Source organism: Suillus discolor (assembly GCF_016758755.1).
Source record: "Suillus discolor strain FC423 chromosome Unknown F5147scaffold_4, whole genome shotgun sequence".
NCBI classification, from domain to species: Eukaryota; Fungi; Basidiomycota; class Agaricomycetes; order Boletales; family Suillaceae; genus Suillus; species Suillus discolor.
The window spans coordinates 36560-54516 of NW_024541251.1; the positions used below are offsets into that span (position 1 = coordinate 36560).

The following is a 17957-nucleotide window of genomic DNA, read 5'->3' on the forward strand; positions in this document are numbered from 1 at the left end:
CTAGAATTAGAGTTGCACTGTTTTGCTTTTCCGCTCTTCAAGTCCGCGTTGCTGGCATTGCTATTGGGATTTTGCTTCTCTCACAAGTCTCTTCAGTCTCTTCAATATTCCATTTACACCACAATGTCTGGTGTAGAGAACCAGGTCGCTTCCCATGACGTTGTTTTCGCAGAGGATGGTACTATTGACAACTTATCTGACGCTGTGGCCAAAGTTTCTCTCCGACCAGACAATTCATCTTCTCAATCACCAGAATCCCCTACTGACACTCTCAATAAAGACAAAAATGATATCCATAGTCGACCCTTTGTTATGTATTCCCGACTTCATCTACTGCTTCTTCATAAATCTCCCTTGGTCTGTACTCCGACTGGCATGCCAGCTTTGAAGGATTGGTTTGGGTTCGTGTCATGTCTTACTCCTCGAGCTTGTGGCTTATTCTACCTCTTCAGAAGTGAGAGCGACCAAGGCAATCTCAAAAAAGACTCAGAAGCACTTCCTCAGCCTAATGCTCGTGACCGACGGTGAGGTCTGCTAATACCACCATTAAAGACCTACTTAACATCATGACAGCTTTCGTAGAGATGCGGAGGACGGGGGTAGGTATCATTATTACCTTCGCTTGAGACTGGGTCTGATCAGTGTCATTAGAAGGCGCTGCCCGACCTTCTTTTCGTGGGGCTGCTATCACGCAGCCTTCGCAAATGGGCAACTTCAAGCACCAGTCCATTCGTGCAGCTGACCGAGACAGAGACAGAGATACGGACAGAGAACAAGAACGTGATTCCCGGGTCAAAGACGGTCAAGAAAGACTACGGAATGTAAGTGGCCGAAGCTATTGCGTGCCAGAGCGCTCATATGTTATCCAAGTTGTCGGACAAGTATGACCGTGACCGTCGTGCTCTTTCCTCCATGCAGCAGCTTCGAGGAAAGGATAGGGACTTAACTCCTCACATTGGTGGTACATCCTCTCGAATAGCGTCCCAGTCGCAGCAAGCCCCGAGTAATCGTCAGCTGGATTCCCGAGAACCTTCCAAAAAGAAAGATGGTGAAACAAGCGAAGATTGGAGACGTGGTACGTTCGATACCTCACTTATAGTCTATGTCACTAAGTCGCGGAATAGAATCAACTCGCACAGGTCGTGAACGTAAGACTGAATTTTCTGTTCCTATATAATGGCTGTTCATAATTTCTCTAGGTTCTGATAATCCTCGGCGTGATCGAGATGAGCGTGACCGACCTCGCTCAAGAGTCCGTGACTCTTCCCGCCCACGACGAGATGTTTCACCATCGAGACGTGATCGGGATGACAGGGATCGTGATCGCAGAGGCGACCGCGATGACCACCAGAAAGAGGCAGCGGGATACCGAAGGGACGACCGTGAATTGGATAGAGAATCTGAAGTGGACGATCCTCGCCGCTGGAGGGACGACGGAAAACGTGATGAGCGTATGGCAGCGAGACGGGACCGCGAGCAGCGGGACCGCGAACGAGACAAGGACCGGGTACGCGACCGCCCTGCAGCGTGGGATGCTGGCGATCGTCAGGATCGTCGATGGGCCCCCACCGATGACCGTGATGGTCGAAACAAGCGAGCGGCTGGCCGCGAGAGAAAACCCGACGAAGCGAAGGACAGGGACGATCGCAAGGATCGTGATAGAGAACGTGAGAAAGAGAGAGAGAAAGAGCCTGCATGGATGGACACATACATTCCTTCTTCTGGCAGCAGCGGTTTAGGCCGTGCCCCCGGAGACCTGGATGGCATACAGGCATTCAAGCGAGAGATTAAGGAGAGAGAGCAGAAGGAGCAAGGCACTGCTGCACAAGACGGTGATCGTTCTGGTGACTTTGAGGGGAAGGCAAATACGTCCGAACCCCACCTGGACGAAATTCAGCTCTTCAAGCTGATGATGAAAAGGGAAGAACAGAAGAAGAAATCTGACCAGTCTCCCCTTGCGGGCCCATCATTACTCGCAGACACATCTTCAGAGACCAAGGGCTCTACTCCTACAAATGGCAAGTTAATTCTTTCTCTTAGGCAGGCTCGATGTGCTAATACACGGATAGATCTGTCATCGGTCGAAGCAACTACAGAACATCGCACTTATCTTCCACCTCAGCCAATTTCTTCGCAGTTATCTAATTCTCCACCTTCGCCACAGGCTGAGTCAGCTCTTCACGATGGTTCTCGTGCACTCCTGTCTATGATATCACCATCATCGTCTTCCATTGCACCTGGAGTATCAACAGGTGCCCCCGAATCTGACATCGACAAAGAAAAACCAGGAGGTTCTCGCTTCTTCCCCAAGCCTATTTCTACTGATTTACCGGCACCTCAAGCTTTGCCAAAGCCTTCTATCGAAGTACTTAGCACTGCTGTCCCATCAGCTCCTCACGCTGCCCCTCCGCCAGGCTGTCGTCTTCTTTCTTTTGCCTCCAAAACTCCTCAGGGGTCTGTAGGTCACACCCCTCCCTCCTACACAGGCTCGCATTCCCCGGTGTCTGTGTCGAAGAATGGCACGCCAGTAATCAACTCAACCATTCCCTCAAATGGACCTCTGTCAACTATACATCATAACGACAATCCGGACGCTGTGAGAGTAACTCGAGGCTTCTCGCCGTTCGAGGAAGCTCGGGAAGGACTTGGATTGTCGCCTTTGGATGCGTTCCGTCGCACCTCTGTCGCACCTCCTGGAGATCGTAATGCCTTTGGGCATATGACCGTTGAACAGGTTGACGTACCCATTAGCGGGCCTTTGCCTAGCCACTCCATTCCGTACGAGCAATTGAACCCTGGAATCGCAGCCGCGAAAGGCAGCCGGTTTGCAAAGTTCTTTGACGGGAAAGGGAGAGACTCTCAACCAGGAATGGGAAAGGCTCCAATGGGCGGCCCAACACCAGCTCAGAGGGGCGAGCTCAGTGGATATAATGGAATACACACGGGCAATCCAGATGCCAGAGCTATGGAAGATATATTTGCCATGTTGAGCAATTCAGCACATGTAGGTCGTATCACTGTCTACCTGTTATCAGCTCTGATATCAGTTTTAGGGTCAGAGGCCTCATATTCTACCAGAAGCGTTGGCTTCAGATGCCGCACATTTCAACCATCCCTCTAACCTTCACCATCTTCAAAACCAACTCGGCCACTCCCAGCACTATCCTGGCCACACCCGCCTGGACTCATTGTACGATAGCCGTCTTGACGACAGGAATTTTGTCCCAGATGGCATGGTGCCCGGCTTACGCTCCGCTGCCCCTCCTCGAAGCAGGCAAAATAGTGCCATGCTCTCTGACATTGATGACTCTATGCAGTTTGGTGGTCAACGCGGTCCTCCTCAGATGTACCAAGGATTACACCAGGCGAACATGAACCGCAATGGAGGCATACCTCTCCAATCATCCCAATTCCGTGGGGGCCCTTCACCGAATCCTTTGCAGCCTTCAGCTCAACGCCTGCCACCTGGTTTGGCTAATTTAGGTGGGCGGCCGCCTCATGAGCCTGCTCAATTCTTGAACTCGGCAATGGCTATCCCTGGTGGGTTACACGGTCCGGTGCATGGTAATGCTGCCCTCCAACAGCAGTTCAATAACTTCCCTCCGGGAGGCGTTGGCTTCAATGGCGCCCCTCAAATGCGTGTGCCCCACCCCGGAGGAACGCATCAGCTGCATGGACACAATACCATGCAAGGCCTGATGCACCCTGGAGGTCTTAACCCTGCGCAAGCCCAGCTTCTGGGGTTAAATGGTGCTAACGGTATGCCAGGTAATCTCCGTGGTCCTAACGGAGGTTTTGGACAACAAGGTCCTCAAATCCAGCCGCCTCTGCTCTCCATGAGGCAGCAGCAACAACAGCAGCAGCAGCAAATCCCTCCACACATGCTTCCTCTCCACTATCAACAGCAGGGCCCGCTTGGCCCAACCAATCAACCCGCGCACGATCTCATGGCGCTCTTGATGAGCGGAGGAAGAAGGGAGTGAGAGATTTCACGGGCTACTTACGGTCTCTTATCCTCGCCGAATATTTTCATTCACTCTCGGACTCACCTGATATTTTTCTTTCGTTAGTTTAACAGTTGTGCTCATACCGTTCGTCTATCATGTTTCATTCTGATTCTCCACAAGCGTATATTATTGACCATTTTGGGCTTTGCTGCATTGAAGACTTCTCCGATGGATGGCTGTTCAATCCGCGTCTTGGGCCTGGTGAATCATTGAAGAGTTAGCCACGTCAAGTCGATATTAATAGGAAGTCATAGCATTGAGGCCTAGTACTACCTGGCCTGAACAGTGGTCTGGTCTGATCCTCCTGAACGTGAGTATTTGAACGCCACCATCAATTACGATGGGCGGAGGACCTGCGAACAGAGATACTGATGGTTCTCGCGGCGTTCTACATTTGGGTAGAAATGAATGGAAGGTTTACTAATAGTAACTACATAAATATGTCTACGTACTTATGGGTCTCTTGAGTCTTGAAGCTCGCGCCGCACTGGTTCTGAACTTCTGTAACTGCTGTGCAAGGAGTCCTTGGCAAATGCTTTACGAGGATAATGATTCTGGCGACTATCAATCGCAGATTCCTTGACGGCGTGCACTTCAAACTTTAACAATTGCCAAGAGGCGTTCCATAACCCATGTCTGAAAATTCCGTAGTAACCACGAAATCAGTGACAGGCGGCGCTCCTTACTCACGGCTCTCTTCACAAGTGGGATCACCGTGGACGGTCGGTGAAAAAAAAACACTCTATCTCCGAATCACATCGATCCTCAGTGCAAGCCAAGTAGTAATATCCAACCGATGCAATACGTAGAAATTAAAAGGGGAAATTACTGTCACGGCCGGATGGATTTCATGGGATGATGGCATGGGCTGTGTTGTTCTAGTTGATAAGAGGTGATGGGTCCCTATGACATAGATGGCGCTGGCGCTCAATGTCAACGACAAGCCTTCTACTCGGCTCCACTCCAATGATGTGGCATTGTCCTAGTGGGCCGCTCAAACAGTTACTCTAGAAATCACTTGATTCGGATAACATTAGATCATGAAAGGGTCCTCCGATAGGGACGCTGCGACCTTCGATAATCGATTGGGGCGATGGACCTATATGGACCGATGCGTATCGTTAGACGCTCGATAAGAGGTGACTGATGGGAGGTACGCTGTGGGAGTTTGGGTGCTTGACTTACTAGTAGCCGAACTTATATGGCAACAACTATCGCTGAGATGCAACTCGGACGAAAGCCCCGATGGGAAGTTGGCCGAGGAGGAGACATGAGGAGACAGCCGCAAAGAAGGATGATATAGAACTTACATAAACCAGATAACCTATATGCCTGCAGGCAAGTAACGTGGATTTCATGCTACCAAATCAGAAATGACCATGTCTGAAACTAAATAATTACTGCCGAGAATCGCAAGGTGTAAGAAATAATAATACATACCGCTTGCTTTGACAAAGGCTTAAGCGGTACACGCCTTCTCCGCATTGCACTCGACAATTACCTCCTTCCGCGATTGAAAATTTGCAGGTCGTTACACTCCTTCCTGCAACTATCTCTCAATCCCGTTCCCCCCCGGCGCAAGAGTACAAAGCCACGTCCCCTCTTGACACCACACACGCTCGATTAGCTTCGAGCGAACTTTTTATAGTCGTTGCTCTGCCTTTACTCTACTAGAAACAAACAACTCACTCAGTCTTTCCTTTGCCTCGTCTTTCACTACCATTCTTTCAACAACTTCCCCGACAGCACTACTTTTTGCCTGAATAATTTGCCCTAATCGCTCCCCCCACACCAATTTTCTCTTTGCACCACGCCGCTTGTAAGTGATCCGAGTATCCGATATATCATCTACTGTGACTGATATGAGATGTGAAATGCAGGATAGCCAGCACATCGGTGTCGCTCGACATTGTTTGCAGTGCGTACCTTATGGCCCTGACAGCGCAGACAAAGCTAACGGCAGTTGACAGCATATATTAACAAGCAAGACCCGGTCAAACCAGTGCACTCGAGGTGAGATTGATGTCATTCACATTTTGGTCGCTGTAAAACGTGGGGTCGTGGGAATATGCGCTTGGTCCCTTGTTGCGGGGTCTCGACCGAGAGAGCCTGAGCGCTGAGCGCTCATCTAGGGCTTTTGAGGCAGGGTTGAGGAACGTCTGACAGTATAGTCAGATACCAAGGAGATTATCATTAATCGTCTGATTTCCCTTGACTGAATCTTTCTTGTCCTTGTCGTTGTTGCCGTGGTATATTTTTGCATGATTTTGGACCTTTCACAGAAGTTCACATGAAAGTGGACAATAATTTTTCTTTCAATTTCCTTTTTCAATTTCAAACTACTTCACGAGCCGATTGCGCTGTTTGCCATCTTCTTATACTCTTTTCGAGTGTCCTCAGTGACTCTTCTTCTTCTCCAATCAAACAAGTCTTCTCTTCAAGGAGACTTTTTTTTGTAGTACACCCTCTCTTGATATACCTATCTTTACTTTTTACGACCCTCAACGCTGACCACGACTTGTTCATATCCAGTCTCCACCTACACGCCACTCGTCACTACCATCCTCACTCTACGACAACCTTTTTAAAGTTGTTCGCCCTCGCATGATCATTTCCTAATTCTGGTGAGTCTGCTCTTCCCAGTTCTTCCTTCATTCCAACTGGTGTCACGTCGTGAGACCGTGCATTCCAAATACCATTCCCTAGACGTCGGCATGTTGCGACAGACTGAATGCCTCTCATTGATGATAAACAAACATGCGGCGTTGAGCCGTAATGTGGTTGTTACCATCTCTCTCACTTCATTTTGTGAGCGCTTGAGGCGTTCGCTCATTTAATCATGTCTTCTCCCACCTCGTTTGATAAAATCATTGCTGATGCAGAGTCTACTCCTCTCTTTGCTCAATTACCCCCCTCAAGTCCACTATCGGTCGTACGCTTTCCCAGATCGATCTCACCCGCCGCTTCTTCAGTTATGAAAGATATTTCTACGACTTCTTACCGGAGTTCTCGAAATGCTGCGTATCCTAAGAAACGGCCATCACCTTCAGGTATATCGAAACATCACAAGACGTCCCCTCTCGGTCCTCCTCCTGTAACCCGCCGAACCCCTTATTCTGCAAAGGCAGCACTGTTGCAACAGCGACAACGTCAAGCTCAAATCACCGCTCTTCGCAGGCAAGGCATTTTCCTGGAGGAGGAATACCGGGAAGATATCTGCTTCTACATGCACGAGATGGAGGTTTGTGCGACTTTTATTACTGGCTTACTGGCGGTCTAATTCTTCCGGTATAGCGATACACCATGTCATCCTCACAGTCGATGGATCAGCAACCTGAAATCCGATGGCACATGCGCCCGTGTCTCGTCGATTTTCTTGTTGAGATTCACTTCACCTTCCGACTTCGACCCGAGACATTATATCTCACTCTCAATATTGTCGACCGTTACGTCTCTCGGCGAATAGTGTACATCAAGCACTATCAGCTCGTAGGCTGCGCAGCGTTGTGGATTGCTGCCAAGTTCGAGGATGCGAAGGAACGCGTTCCCACAGTCCAAGAACTTGCACAGATTTGTCGCGACACATATGACGAGTCCGCGTTCATTCAAATGGAAGGCCATGTACTCCAGACCATTCAGTGGACACTAGGCCATCCGACTGCAGAAGCATGGCTCAGACTGATGTGCTGTGAGCCATCTGTCGAGGAAGAAAGGGTCCAGCATGTTGCACGTTTCCTGATGGAAATCACTCTGTTTTACCGAGAGTTCATCAAATATCCTCCCTCCTCGATAGCACTCGGAGCACTCACGCTAGCACTCTTCCTGTGTGGCAAACCACGCCGCATCTTTGAAGAAACGGAAGAATGTTTGGAAATCGTCGATTATCTCGATAATCGCTTGGCTAAGCATGTCAACGACCTTTCGGAGACGCTGGTAAAAAAGTACTCGTATGCCTTCTACTCCAAGGCGGCAACATTCGTTGTACAGTACTACCTCCAGGGTGGACGGTTCGTTCGGCAGTCTTTCATTACTCTTCCAATGACGCCCACTCGCCCATCGACGTCTGGTGCCAGCACGCCTATGAGTGCCACAACATCCATTTCTGATCTATCTGATGATTTCCCTCTCACTCCAACGAGTCCCTCGTCGTTCTCCCCCGAACCCTTTTCGAGCTCTTTTCTATCAGAAGACGATAAGGAAAATTTACCAACAACGTTTGAGCCTATCATCAATAAACAGCGCACGGAGGTCCCGCCTGACCATTTTTTGCCTCATGACTTCGTTGCCTTTGGCCGTCCGGCCTTGCACCACTTGAATGGCTCACCGCGAATGACCGCCGTCTCATAGCGCGCAGGTCCGTATCCTCTGTTCAGGTCAACTCCATCCGTGTCGAAAAGATTGTTACAACCCCCGCAAAATGTAATACCACCCTACACGCTCAGCCACTCTGCGCATTGTCTTTGCAAGCCTCATCATCCATGCATCACTTTCTTTTTCTGCAATAGTCTCGTTTCCCAACATCCATCCCGCGCACAATCTACTGTGGGGTGAGCGGTCGCCTTGAGAAGTCGGATTCGCATCGGTGTGCTGCATACTCGATACAAGGATGGACGGTGACTTAGCCGTCCTGTACCACTCTCCTTTCCGCTTGTCATCCTTCTCAAGGAAGGTCTGCCTGGCCATATCTGGTCGTCCTGCCAACCACAACATTATCTGCATTCATTCCACTTGTTAGTCTATGCATCACCCCACCCATCGTTCCCACCCATAGTAACCCTCTCGATTCCCGTCTTCTTGCAACGAACCAGGTCGACAACCTCTATCCCATTCTGTGTCTATCGCATTCATTCTATATTATTCTTCACTTTATCGTATTCTTTAAATTCCGTGTCGACTATCTGGTTCGTTGTGGGGCGATTTCTTGCATTCTCTGTCACGTACCCCATCGTGCGAACCGCTTCTCTGTGCTTTTACTCTCCCTTTCATTTGCACACTGTCCGCACATCCATCCTTGTCATTGTTGCAGCAATCACTCTACCACATCGAACTTTGTTTACAATTACATTTGCAATCTGAAGGGCTCAATGGGTGTTTCCATTATACTGGTAGCGCGCTCATTTTTAGCAAGAATGGAACCGGCGCTGGATTGTCTCCGGCGGGACGTCCATCAGAACAGGGCTGAAGTACATATCTCCTGCACAGCAAAAGATCATTTTAAATATCCGAGGTGGAGACTAGGAGCTGATAAGTATCATAAGAAGCTGGGTTGTGGCCGCTAGTCATGAATCGGCCTCCCACACTTGTCAGGTTCTCAAGAGCGTCTCAGGTGGTTCTTCCTACAACGACCGAAATTCCCTGTTCAAACCGATCGACTGGCTTCCACAGGTGGGTGCCTGTTCTGTTCTTCATGCGAAAAGAACGAGAAAAAATAGAAATCATTATGGGAAATGAAGGTTCATGAACAAGAGGTGGACACAGCGCGCGGGAATGAGTGAAAACCTACGTGCTCAACATCGCTCATATGTTATTCCTTAGCGGCAGTGGCACGGAACTAGAACTCGGTCTTTGCTAATATATATTCATACAATAGAATGATCTTGAGGACACTATAACTTTGATGAAAGAAAAAACTATTGTTGCACGTAAGATCGTCAAGGCAAACCTGCTATTCCAGTATCCATTTGTCTCCAATCTTCTTAATACCAACGGCTCTCTTCTCGTCTAGACTGATGCGACCAGCATTGAGAATCGCAGTTGTAAGCACGGTATTGGTAATGGTCGGATAGCCGTAACCATCATAATCGGAGGGTTTTGCAACGCCAGCGTTGACCTCTCGGGCGGCATCGATGAATTTTTCAATAGAAATATACCCGTATCCCCGTTGTCCGTCGAAATGACCAGTCTCGGACGGCGAATACTTCATGCTAGCAATGGATAGTTGAATCGACATATTTTTTTCTGGCCAAGGAACTCACTAGAAGGGATTGTACCATGTCTTCCCAGTTTCGTCGACAGTGATATCATACCCACGGTGAGCTTGGTCAACATTTATGTCACCCTACGAAACAGATTAGCAGAAGCTTTACGTTGTTGCAGGACAGTCAGTCGTGTGACCGACCCACCTTCGAACCCATATAATACCAGTGCTGAGCAGAGTGAATACCTGCCTTCAAAGGTGCTGTCCAAGATGCCGTATAGACTGCTGTGCCCTTGTGTCCTGGACTCTGGATCGACTGCCAGTCGACGAGGAGCGTGATGGTGTCTTCTGTTTGAGGAACACAGTTGTATGGCTCCCCCGTAGCGATGCCGGTTGCTGCACTGGCAACAACTCGCGTGGGTACTGCTTTATCTTGGAGAATCCAGCAGCAAATATCAATATGATGTGACGAAAGGTAATAGCTGGAAAAAAATAGTCAGCGTACAAATGTATTTGTAAACAGAGGAGCTCGCCTGATGTCTGAATCCTTGCCAGCCCAAGCACGGAAGGTTTCCAGCTGACTCTTCGGCTGGCTCATCCATGCGTTGAAGAAGTTGAATTCACCCAGTGCCTGTGCTCTGACTTTGGCATCGCTATACACGGGATCAAAGCGCTTGTGATGTTCCACAAAGCAGACAACGTTGTGCTTTCTCGCAGCTGCGATGAGCTCATTGTGATGTGATAGTAATTTGGTTGCGGGCTTGGTGACAAGAACATGGATGCCACGTTCCATCGCGTACAAGCTAATAGGGTAATGGGTACCTATAAGCGGTCTCTGAGAAAACCAGATGTTAGGGACACGAAAAATCGAAACTCACTGTCAGGAGTAAACACGATGATAGCATCTCCGGGAGACATTTTGTCGATGGCATCCTTGTCTAGGAGGGTAAGACATCTCCACAGTACACTTAGAAGTAACTCACAAGCCTCAGGATCAATATTCCCCCCTTTTGGGTACTCCTCAAAGCTGATCGGCGATCGGCGGTTAGTCAAGAATAAGCAATAGCAACACGATCACGCACGAGGTATCCATATCCTTGTAAACATTCTCGATATTCTCTTGTAAGTGTTGGCGTATGGCGGGAAATTTGCCACCATTAACGCCGACCATTCCCAGCTTGCCGATCTGACGTTAAGATAGATGTAAACACGGAAAATAATCGTTCCACTGTCAATATTACGCACTTTGCCTAACCTTCGAAGATCGAACAGCGTAAGGCCAACCACCTTATGTCATGATCTCAGCCATTGACTAAACGACCAAGGTAGGGGATGCACATACCCCAATCTACGAAAGCCGGGCCTTAGCTGTCAGCGAAAATTGATAAGACAAATATATCACACCCACCTTCTTGTCGGATGTAGAGGCTCCAGAACCAGTCCATCCAGTGGTGTACTCTCCCTGCAAATCATGTCAGAAACTTGATGGGACCAATTGCCGGTCGATTGAACACTCACAGTACCACCTGTTGCGAGCACATTGCCTGGTTAGAATTGTGCCAGGTGACATTGATCAGCTTACACATTAAAACGTTCAATTCATTGAGGTTTGACATAGCGATGCTGAGGACCAACGGTCAAGATGAAAGAAAGGATTCCGGAAGTGGTCAATTATCTTAAACCCAGCAACGCTCAGCGGCCCGAACGCTCATATCGGACCGGATATTGGAAAACGTAGCATCACGTAAGCTTATCACGAAGACCACATCGAAGAGGGAACTTCCAAGGCCTAGGTGCAGCTGTGATGTCACGAGGACCAATCGTGTATACATTCAGGCGTAGTCCTCCTAATGCGTTTGGAGAAACGGTGTTGCTTACCATTCACAAAGAAGGGGATATCATCCATACCATTCTGGGCTTTTGGTCCCAAGCCTACAAGTAGGTTTCGTGGTTCCGATTGCGGAGCGTCCAGCTAAATGTATGTCATTACCGGTGAAAAAAGAATCAGGCTGGACATGGGCAGTATCAGGAACAGCCTGACTCTAACTCGAAAAGCGTTAAGGATACGAGGAGCGCTCAGCGCTCGTTGCATGGCCTTTACATTTATAGAGCCATCTGCCCGGGCCATGTCGATAGCCTATGCAACGAGTCGAAACCAGCGGTGATTTTAGATATTCCGAACTTGGAGCTCGGAGCCTCGAAGCTTCGAAGCTAATTGAAGGAGATGGAAGTTAGTACTTAAAAATATCGAACCGCCATCACGATGGTCAGCGAGTGCCTGATCCGTACACTGTACACAGAACTTAGAAGGGCGCGGAATATCCCGAGAAGATTGCTGAACTTGCAGGTTTGCACGCCGAGTCAAGCTCTCACAAGTGCCTTGCGGAAGGTGTGCGAGATACCTGGGACACAAGAGCCGCTTCCTCAATCGAGTCTTGGTATCCTCCCTTACTGCATGCCCGATGAGGGTGTCAAGCGCCCCAGGCACATCGGCACGAGCCAACGACACGTCCATGGTGCCAATCGCGAAGGTGGATTCATTCACCACAGCAAATGTGGTTTGCATCAACCTGCCGGACTTGTCGCGAGTCCGGCTGGCCAGCGACATTTATAAACACTGATATATAATAAAATGTTCTGATCGAAATATTCTGAGTGCATTTGTTGACACATATAATAGGCATCGTACCTTCTCCGCCTTCCTCTGCACCAGGAGCGTCGATGATATAGGTTCAGCCTGAGTACAAACTCGTCCGACATGATCTAGTACCGAATTGGAAGAGTCAAAGAACCCACAAAATTAGCACGTGTTTCATTAACCGTTGTGACGTCACAAGGCCTTAAGCAAACCTCGTGGCTACTCCTTAGCCGCGTCTCCAATTTACTGGCTGCACACACGCAGCGCATATAAGAATATTCTGCTGCGCAAGCGTCGTCTGCGGACAACCTCGCCTTGTGTGCCTTGCTTTAATCTGCTGTGAACGGTTAGCGCATACTTGTCACTACCAAGTAAGTTTAATCGATCTGGGCTTGATGTCCTTCCTTTGCTAACCTTGCTGCCAGCCGTTTTCCGCCTGGAGTCCATCCCGACTCTCCGTGCCTCTCTTTCTCCAATATCTCTGTCACTTTGTTGTATCCGCTGGTCGCACCTCGTCTCGGCCAACTATCACAAACATGCAGCCAGGCTCTGTAACAGACTCTGGCTTCATTCCAAGGAAAGAGTTCATTCGTGACCAACGAGCTACGAACATCTTTGGCCTTCTTGCTATCTCTGGCTCAAGTTGTATCAGGCTTTATTCTTTTCCTCCCGATGTCATTGCAGCTTTACGTCGACTCCTTGATCACTTTTACCTCACAGGTGGTTTTCGCGAAGATATACAGCAGAACTTCTGGGAATTTACCATAACTCAAAAGCCCTGGAATGCACCAAAAAGTCCTCGTACAGAGCGAATTCTCCTCGACATACTCGCTGTCATATACAGGTTTGGATACACTATTCTTTCTACCGTTGACTATGGTCGGGAGCGCGACGATCGTTTAGCTATCTCATTTTCAAGGCCACTTCTACCTTCTTCTTCTTCGCCCGCTCCACCTTTCGCACCAGCTCCCGCTGGCTCGGGAAGTAATATTTCGCACCAGACGGGGCTGCAAACGGAGAGAAGAATGCCCTTTGCCATCTCATTTGTCTCGCAGACCATCATGCGAGTCATCAATCCACCACTAAACGCAACTCCAGCAATTCTTCAAGCCGTGCGAGGATCATGGCCTCGGGGCGTATTGTCGGAGAAGAAAACGGACAACGCGTATGAATTTAAGTTGAAGGGGTATAGCTGTGAGTGTCCTTGAGTAAAATTCGTGTAGGTTTTAAAGACTTTTGTGCAGGGTTCCACGAAGACACATTTGCGACAGATTCTCTGCGACACATCCTTTCACTTCTATCATCCCTCGATGCTCATGCATGTTCCCTTGTTATTTCGCTGGCAATCAATGGCCGTTCCAGAGTCAAGGACCTATGGGTCTTTACTGGCCCTAGCACTACCGAGACTGATCCTTATTGGCCCGAATCTCCTATAAGCCAATCCGGTTCTATGCTGGATGTAAGAAGATCTCATCGGGCGTCGACGCCCGAACCACCAGAAGTGGGTATGATCCCCAGCTCTTTGCATAGAAAAGCCGCCACTAGCTCTCAGCACCCGCCTCACGGCTTGCCATCCTCTCAGACGCCTCAGCACATGCGGTCGGCCACAGAATCCAACGCATTGCCTCCCCTTGCGACAAATTTGCCGCCTCGTGCAGTGCCAGGCAATCAAATGCGAAAGCCTGCACCCCGCGCACAAGTGCCAGTGTCTGTTGACTTCGATGCTCGAGATGATGATGAACATGGTCGATTTCGCACTTCTCTTGCTAGCGCTGTGCCAAGTAGTTGTGAGAACATGACTGGTATAGGTTCCATGGCGCGTAATAGATTCACTTCCAATCTCATCTACACAGCAACCCCTGGCCCAATTCCTGAATCGGATCATCCCACTGAAGACACTGTATTCTCGTCGCCACCTCCTGAACGACATCATCATAGACCGAGATCGAGATCTCCGTCTCCCCAACGCCGGGTAAGCGCTCTGCGACCGGTATCGACTCGTTCGAAGACCCCTCCGCTCCTCCGATCACATTCCCCGCCTAGGGACCCTCGCAACCCCTCACCAACGCCTGCTAGCCATGATGTCTCGATGAATGAGGGCCCGCCTCTCCTCAGCCCAGGGATGTTTCGTATGAGAGACTCAGCATACTCTGCGAATACTATTGACACAGACACATCTCTTGGGGTCCCATTCAAATGGCCAGGACTTGGCCGGCCAGATGGCATTGAAAACATTGAGGAGGTGCACGAGGAACCATGTGAGGAACCAACGCCACACCTACTTGTCTTACCTGGCGCATGGGCAATGTCGCCTGAGGAGGAGCGCCCCGAGATGTTGCCTCGTATGAACGAGGCATCTATGGTCGATGAGCGTGGTCTCCATCTGGAACACAGAAGAAGTCCAGACAAATCATTGCATGACATCGATGCGAGGATTTCCTCGCCGGAGTTGGTTAGTGATCAGGCTGTGCGCAAGAGTGAGGCAGGGCTTATTGGGATGATATCTCCCCCGAGGCCTCCTCCTCCACCGATTCATCCTCCATCAAGGGAGAGCGTTTATAAAAGGAAGGCATCGAATTCAACTGATCCACCTGCATCACCTATAAAGTCTGGCAGTCGCAGTGGGAGTGGTAATGGTTGGGTGCTTGTGAACGTTGAGGGCAAGGAACACATGACAGCTTCAATGTCAACACCAGTCGGTAGCCCCACGTCCACGACACAAGTCGAACGTGGAGGAAAGCGCACTACAAGTGCTGCCGCAGAAAGGGCCTCGATGTCCGCTGCAGCGAAGGCGATTGCTGTCATTGATGTACAAGACACAAAAGCCAAGAAGCGCCAGTCCACTGGTTCTGGTCTACGACGTTTTCTATCTATCTCACGGCCTGGTGCCAAGGGCGCTGACGAAGTGAAATCTGACCCTCGTCTCGCTGCTCTACGTTCAAAGGAATTAGCGTCCAGCGAAAAAGAAAGTTCTAAACTCACCTCCTCTCGCCAAAGGCGATTTCGCAACAAGTTCACCCGCCTAGGAGCTTCAGAGCCTGCCGCTCGGCCGCCAGATCGAGTGCGGGTCAATCTCGACTAACTTTTACATTCTTTCCATTCTCAATTCCCTATCCCTTATATTATCGACATATGCTTAATTGCCTCTTTACGACTCCTCAGCAGCATATGACTCCATAACCCACATTTACTGACTTCTTTGTGCTTTCGTTTGTCGCTCATGTAGTACTTATGCTTTACCTCTCTACAGGTGCCTTACGACAGACTACTCGTAATTTTACGGATACAGCATATCGCTTTTCAAACTGGTGTCAAATTACCCTTCATGGCCTGAAGGTTTCTGTCACCTCCATGTTTAATGCGTTCAATTTTCGACTTTTCCGACAACTTCCGCAGCAAAAACCACCTAGCCCATTGTGGCTGAAAGTGTGTGGATTCTTTTCGCCCACCGCTCGGATGCTGTTTCCCACAAGAAGACAGACAGTGACTTCCATTGCACATCTGTCATCTGATATCTTTCACAAGGCCGAGCCTCTCTAAATTCGTCCGCAGTTGCGCTCGCGCGCCGTGCGGGTACGGGTATGTATCAACCCGTACACCCCGCGGTATTGTGATTATCCGCGGGAATAAGCATACAACGTAGGTCTAATAACTATCACTCGGAATGATCACCCGAGGGATCCGTTCACGGATATTATGGTCCGTTCATTGTATGCAAGCGGAGCAACGCGCTCAGGGTCATCGTGATATGGGTTGCATCTTGCAACCGTCATGTACTGGTATTTCTCAGTAAGTATAGGATCTTCTATCAGTCTGTATGCCAGCGATGGAGCTGGGCATCATCAACCATGAGTTGACGATTGCCATTTTTTCTGGACTCTGGTGCAACACCAGTATCGATGTCAAAATATACGTAGCTCGGGTGATGAAGACGAGTCACTGTAATTATCTGTGTATTTTATCTTGCGTGCGGGCTCGCTCATCACACCGTGAACTTCATTTTTGGCGTCCGATCGGACTTGTTAGCAGTGGATGCAACTCTGATCTGCTGCATCACCAATTTCAACAGGGGATCGACTGCATTGCCACCGTTAATATAGGTATGTAGTTCGGCTTTTGACGATCTTGACTGTTGTTAACGTTCGTCTTTGAAGGATTTTACTGGTAGATTGATCGATCTTGAGATGCAGGATGTATTGTACCTTGCAGCCCCTGGAATGTGTCTACTCGGTGCTCTTACTAGAGGCTCGTTAGGAAGCCTGATCAAATGTGGTGTGAGAACCAAGAATACCTGTGGCATACCTACCCGCCGAATCACCGTGCTGGGCCTAGCACTTCTGCCTGACATCATTCCAGCTCCAGTCACCATAGAGATCATGAGAGGTGTGCTATCACAGGGACGAGACCATACGCATTCCGGGTGGTATTCAAGCGAACCCGCATCGACTTCTCATCGATTACCAGTCTCTCGTGCACAAACGGCGTGGTACAGTTTTCAGCCTTCAGAGCAATAGCCTCATCATATGTCGTTGCTCTCCTCAATTCTTCCGACCAGTTTACTAAAGAAGCTGCTGAAGTGAGCACTGCTGTATTCGCGTTACTCTACCACATAACTTCAGACATACAAGGCTTCTGGTGCTTGCGCGTGCGTGATATATCTTACTATAGAGGGCCGGGATGACATAGATTTATTTCTCCATGACTCCCATCGATATCGTTTAGCAGCGATCATTAATATTCCTCACTATGGACATTACTCTTATCGCATGTGGTTATTAATACATGGCAGTTCTCCTTCGTCGTGATAAGTTGAAGCAGCGAGTAGCCTACATAATAGTGGCGTGTCGCGTTTGACCACGTGCCGGATCACGTGAATGCCAGCCACATTCCCTGGGATGCACTTGTAGTCCTACAGTGCGCACAAGCATGGAACAAGTTAAATGAAAGTTCCTGCGAAGGTTTGGAAGTGTCTTAATCGTGACAAAATTGCGGTGGAGTAGTCATTCATAAATTGGCGTAGGACAAGGACTACGTCTCGAGGCAAAGCAAAGATCGCAATGAGCCCAAGATCGGAAGACCGGGCGTCACGGTCATACGCTGACGTCGATGGGTAAAATCCATGGCATTCAGAGGGGATCCCATTGCCAACTGGCACGAGAAAAAGCTTGACCGCGTCTTTGGTGTTCGGCAGAATGGCTCATGGTGTTCGAGGTGCAAGCCTTGTGCGGTTCCCGTGACACAACGACAGACGGGTGGACTGCCGTTAACACAAGTAAAAGCGATTGATTCTACTAAGTACTAACTGTTGTTAATGAAACGTGACAGTCGTCAGAGAAAGGTTTAATGCTGAGCGTGCAAAAAAAAAAACTTTGGTTGAAGTTGGCGTCTCTTGTGT

At 49.2% G+C, this 17957-nt stretch overlaps 4 protein-coding genes across 4 annotated transcripts; 3 read left to right on the plus strand and 1 right to left on the minus strand.

Annotated features, from left to right (window-relative positions):
• The first annotated feature begins 17 nt into the window (after positions 1–17).
• Positions 18–4311, plus strand: F5147DRAFT_247853 (uncharacterized protein). The gene is made up of 9 exons (XM_041428823.1): positions 18–401; positions 453–524; positions 574–599; positions 652–821; positions 871–1075; positions 1125–1148; positions 1200–2018; positions 2070–3004; positions 3054–4311. Exons 1-9 carry the CDS (start codon positions 124–126, stop codon positions 3981–3983), a joined length of 3459 nt encoding a protein of 1152 aa, XP_041298292.1. The 5' UTR covers positions 18–123; the 3' UTR covers positions 3984–4311.
• A 2670-nt stretch (positions 4312–6981) lies between these two features.
• Positions 6982–8354, plus strand: F5147DRAFT_565969 (cyclin-like protein; the record flags this gene model as incomplete). The annotated part of the gene is made up of 2 exons (XM_041430778.1): positions 6982–7248; positions 7302–8354. The coding sequence occupies 2 exons, from the start codon at positions 6982–6984 to the stop codon at positions 8352–8354; spliced, it is 1320 nt and encodes a 439-aa protein (XP_041298293.1).
• Positions 8355–9495: 1141 nt separating this feature from the next.
• F5147DRAFT_668612 (uncharacterized protein) lies at positions 9496–11561 on the minus strand. The gene is made up of 11 exons (XM_041435367.1): positions 11507–11561; positions 11443–11450; positions 11327–11386; positions 11170–11211; positions 11007–11110; positions 10908–10951; positions 10803–10862; positions 10458–10746; positions 10130–10406; positions 9983–10065; positions 9496–9931 (listed from the first exon to the last, which is right to left on the minus strand). The coding sequence occupies exons 1-11, from the start codon at positions 11538–11540 to the stop codon at positions 9673–9675; spliced, it is 1260 nt and encodes a 419-aa protein (XP_041298294.1). The 5' UTR covers positions 11541–11561; the 3' UTR covers positions 9496–9672.
• Positions 11562–12802: 1241 nt separating this feature from the next.
• F5147DRAFT_668622 (uncharacterized protein) lies at positions 12803–15942 on the plus strand. Its single transcript, XM_041435368.1, has 3 exons — positions 12803–12933; positions 12988–13756; positions 13807–15942. Exons 2-3 carry the CDS (start codon positions 13099–13101, stop codon positions 15642–15644), a joined length of 2496 nt encoding a protein of 831 aa, XP_041298295.1. The 5' UTR covers positions 12803–12933; positions 12988–13098; the 3' UTR covers positions 15645–15942.
• Positions 15943–17957: the final 2015 nt, after the last annotated feature.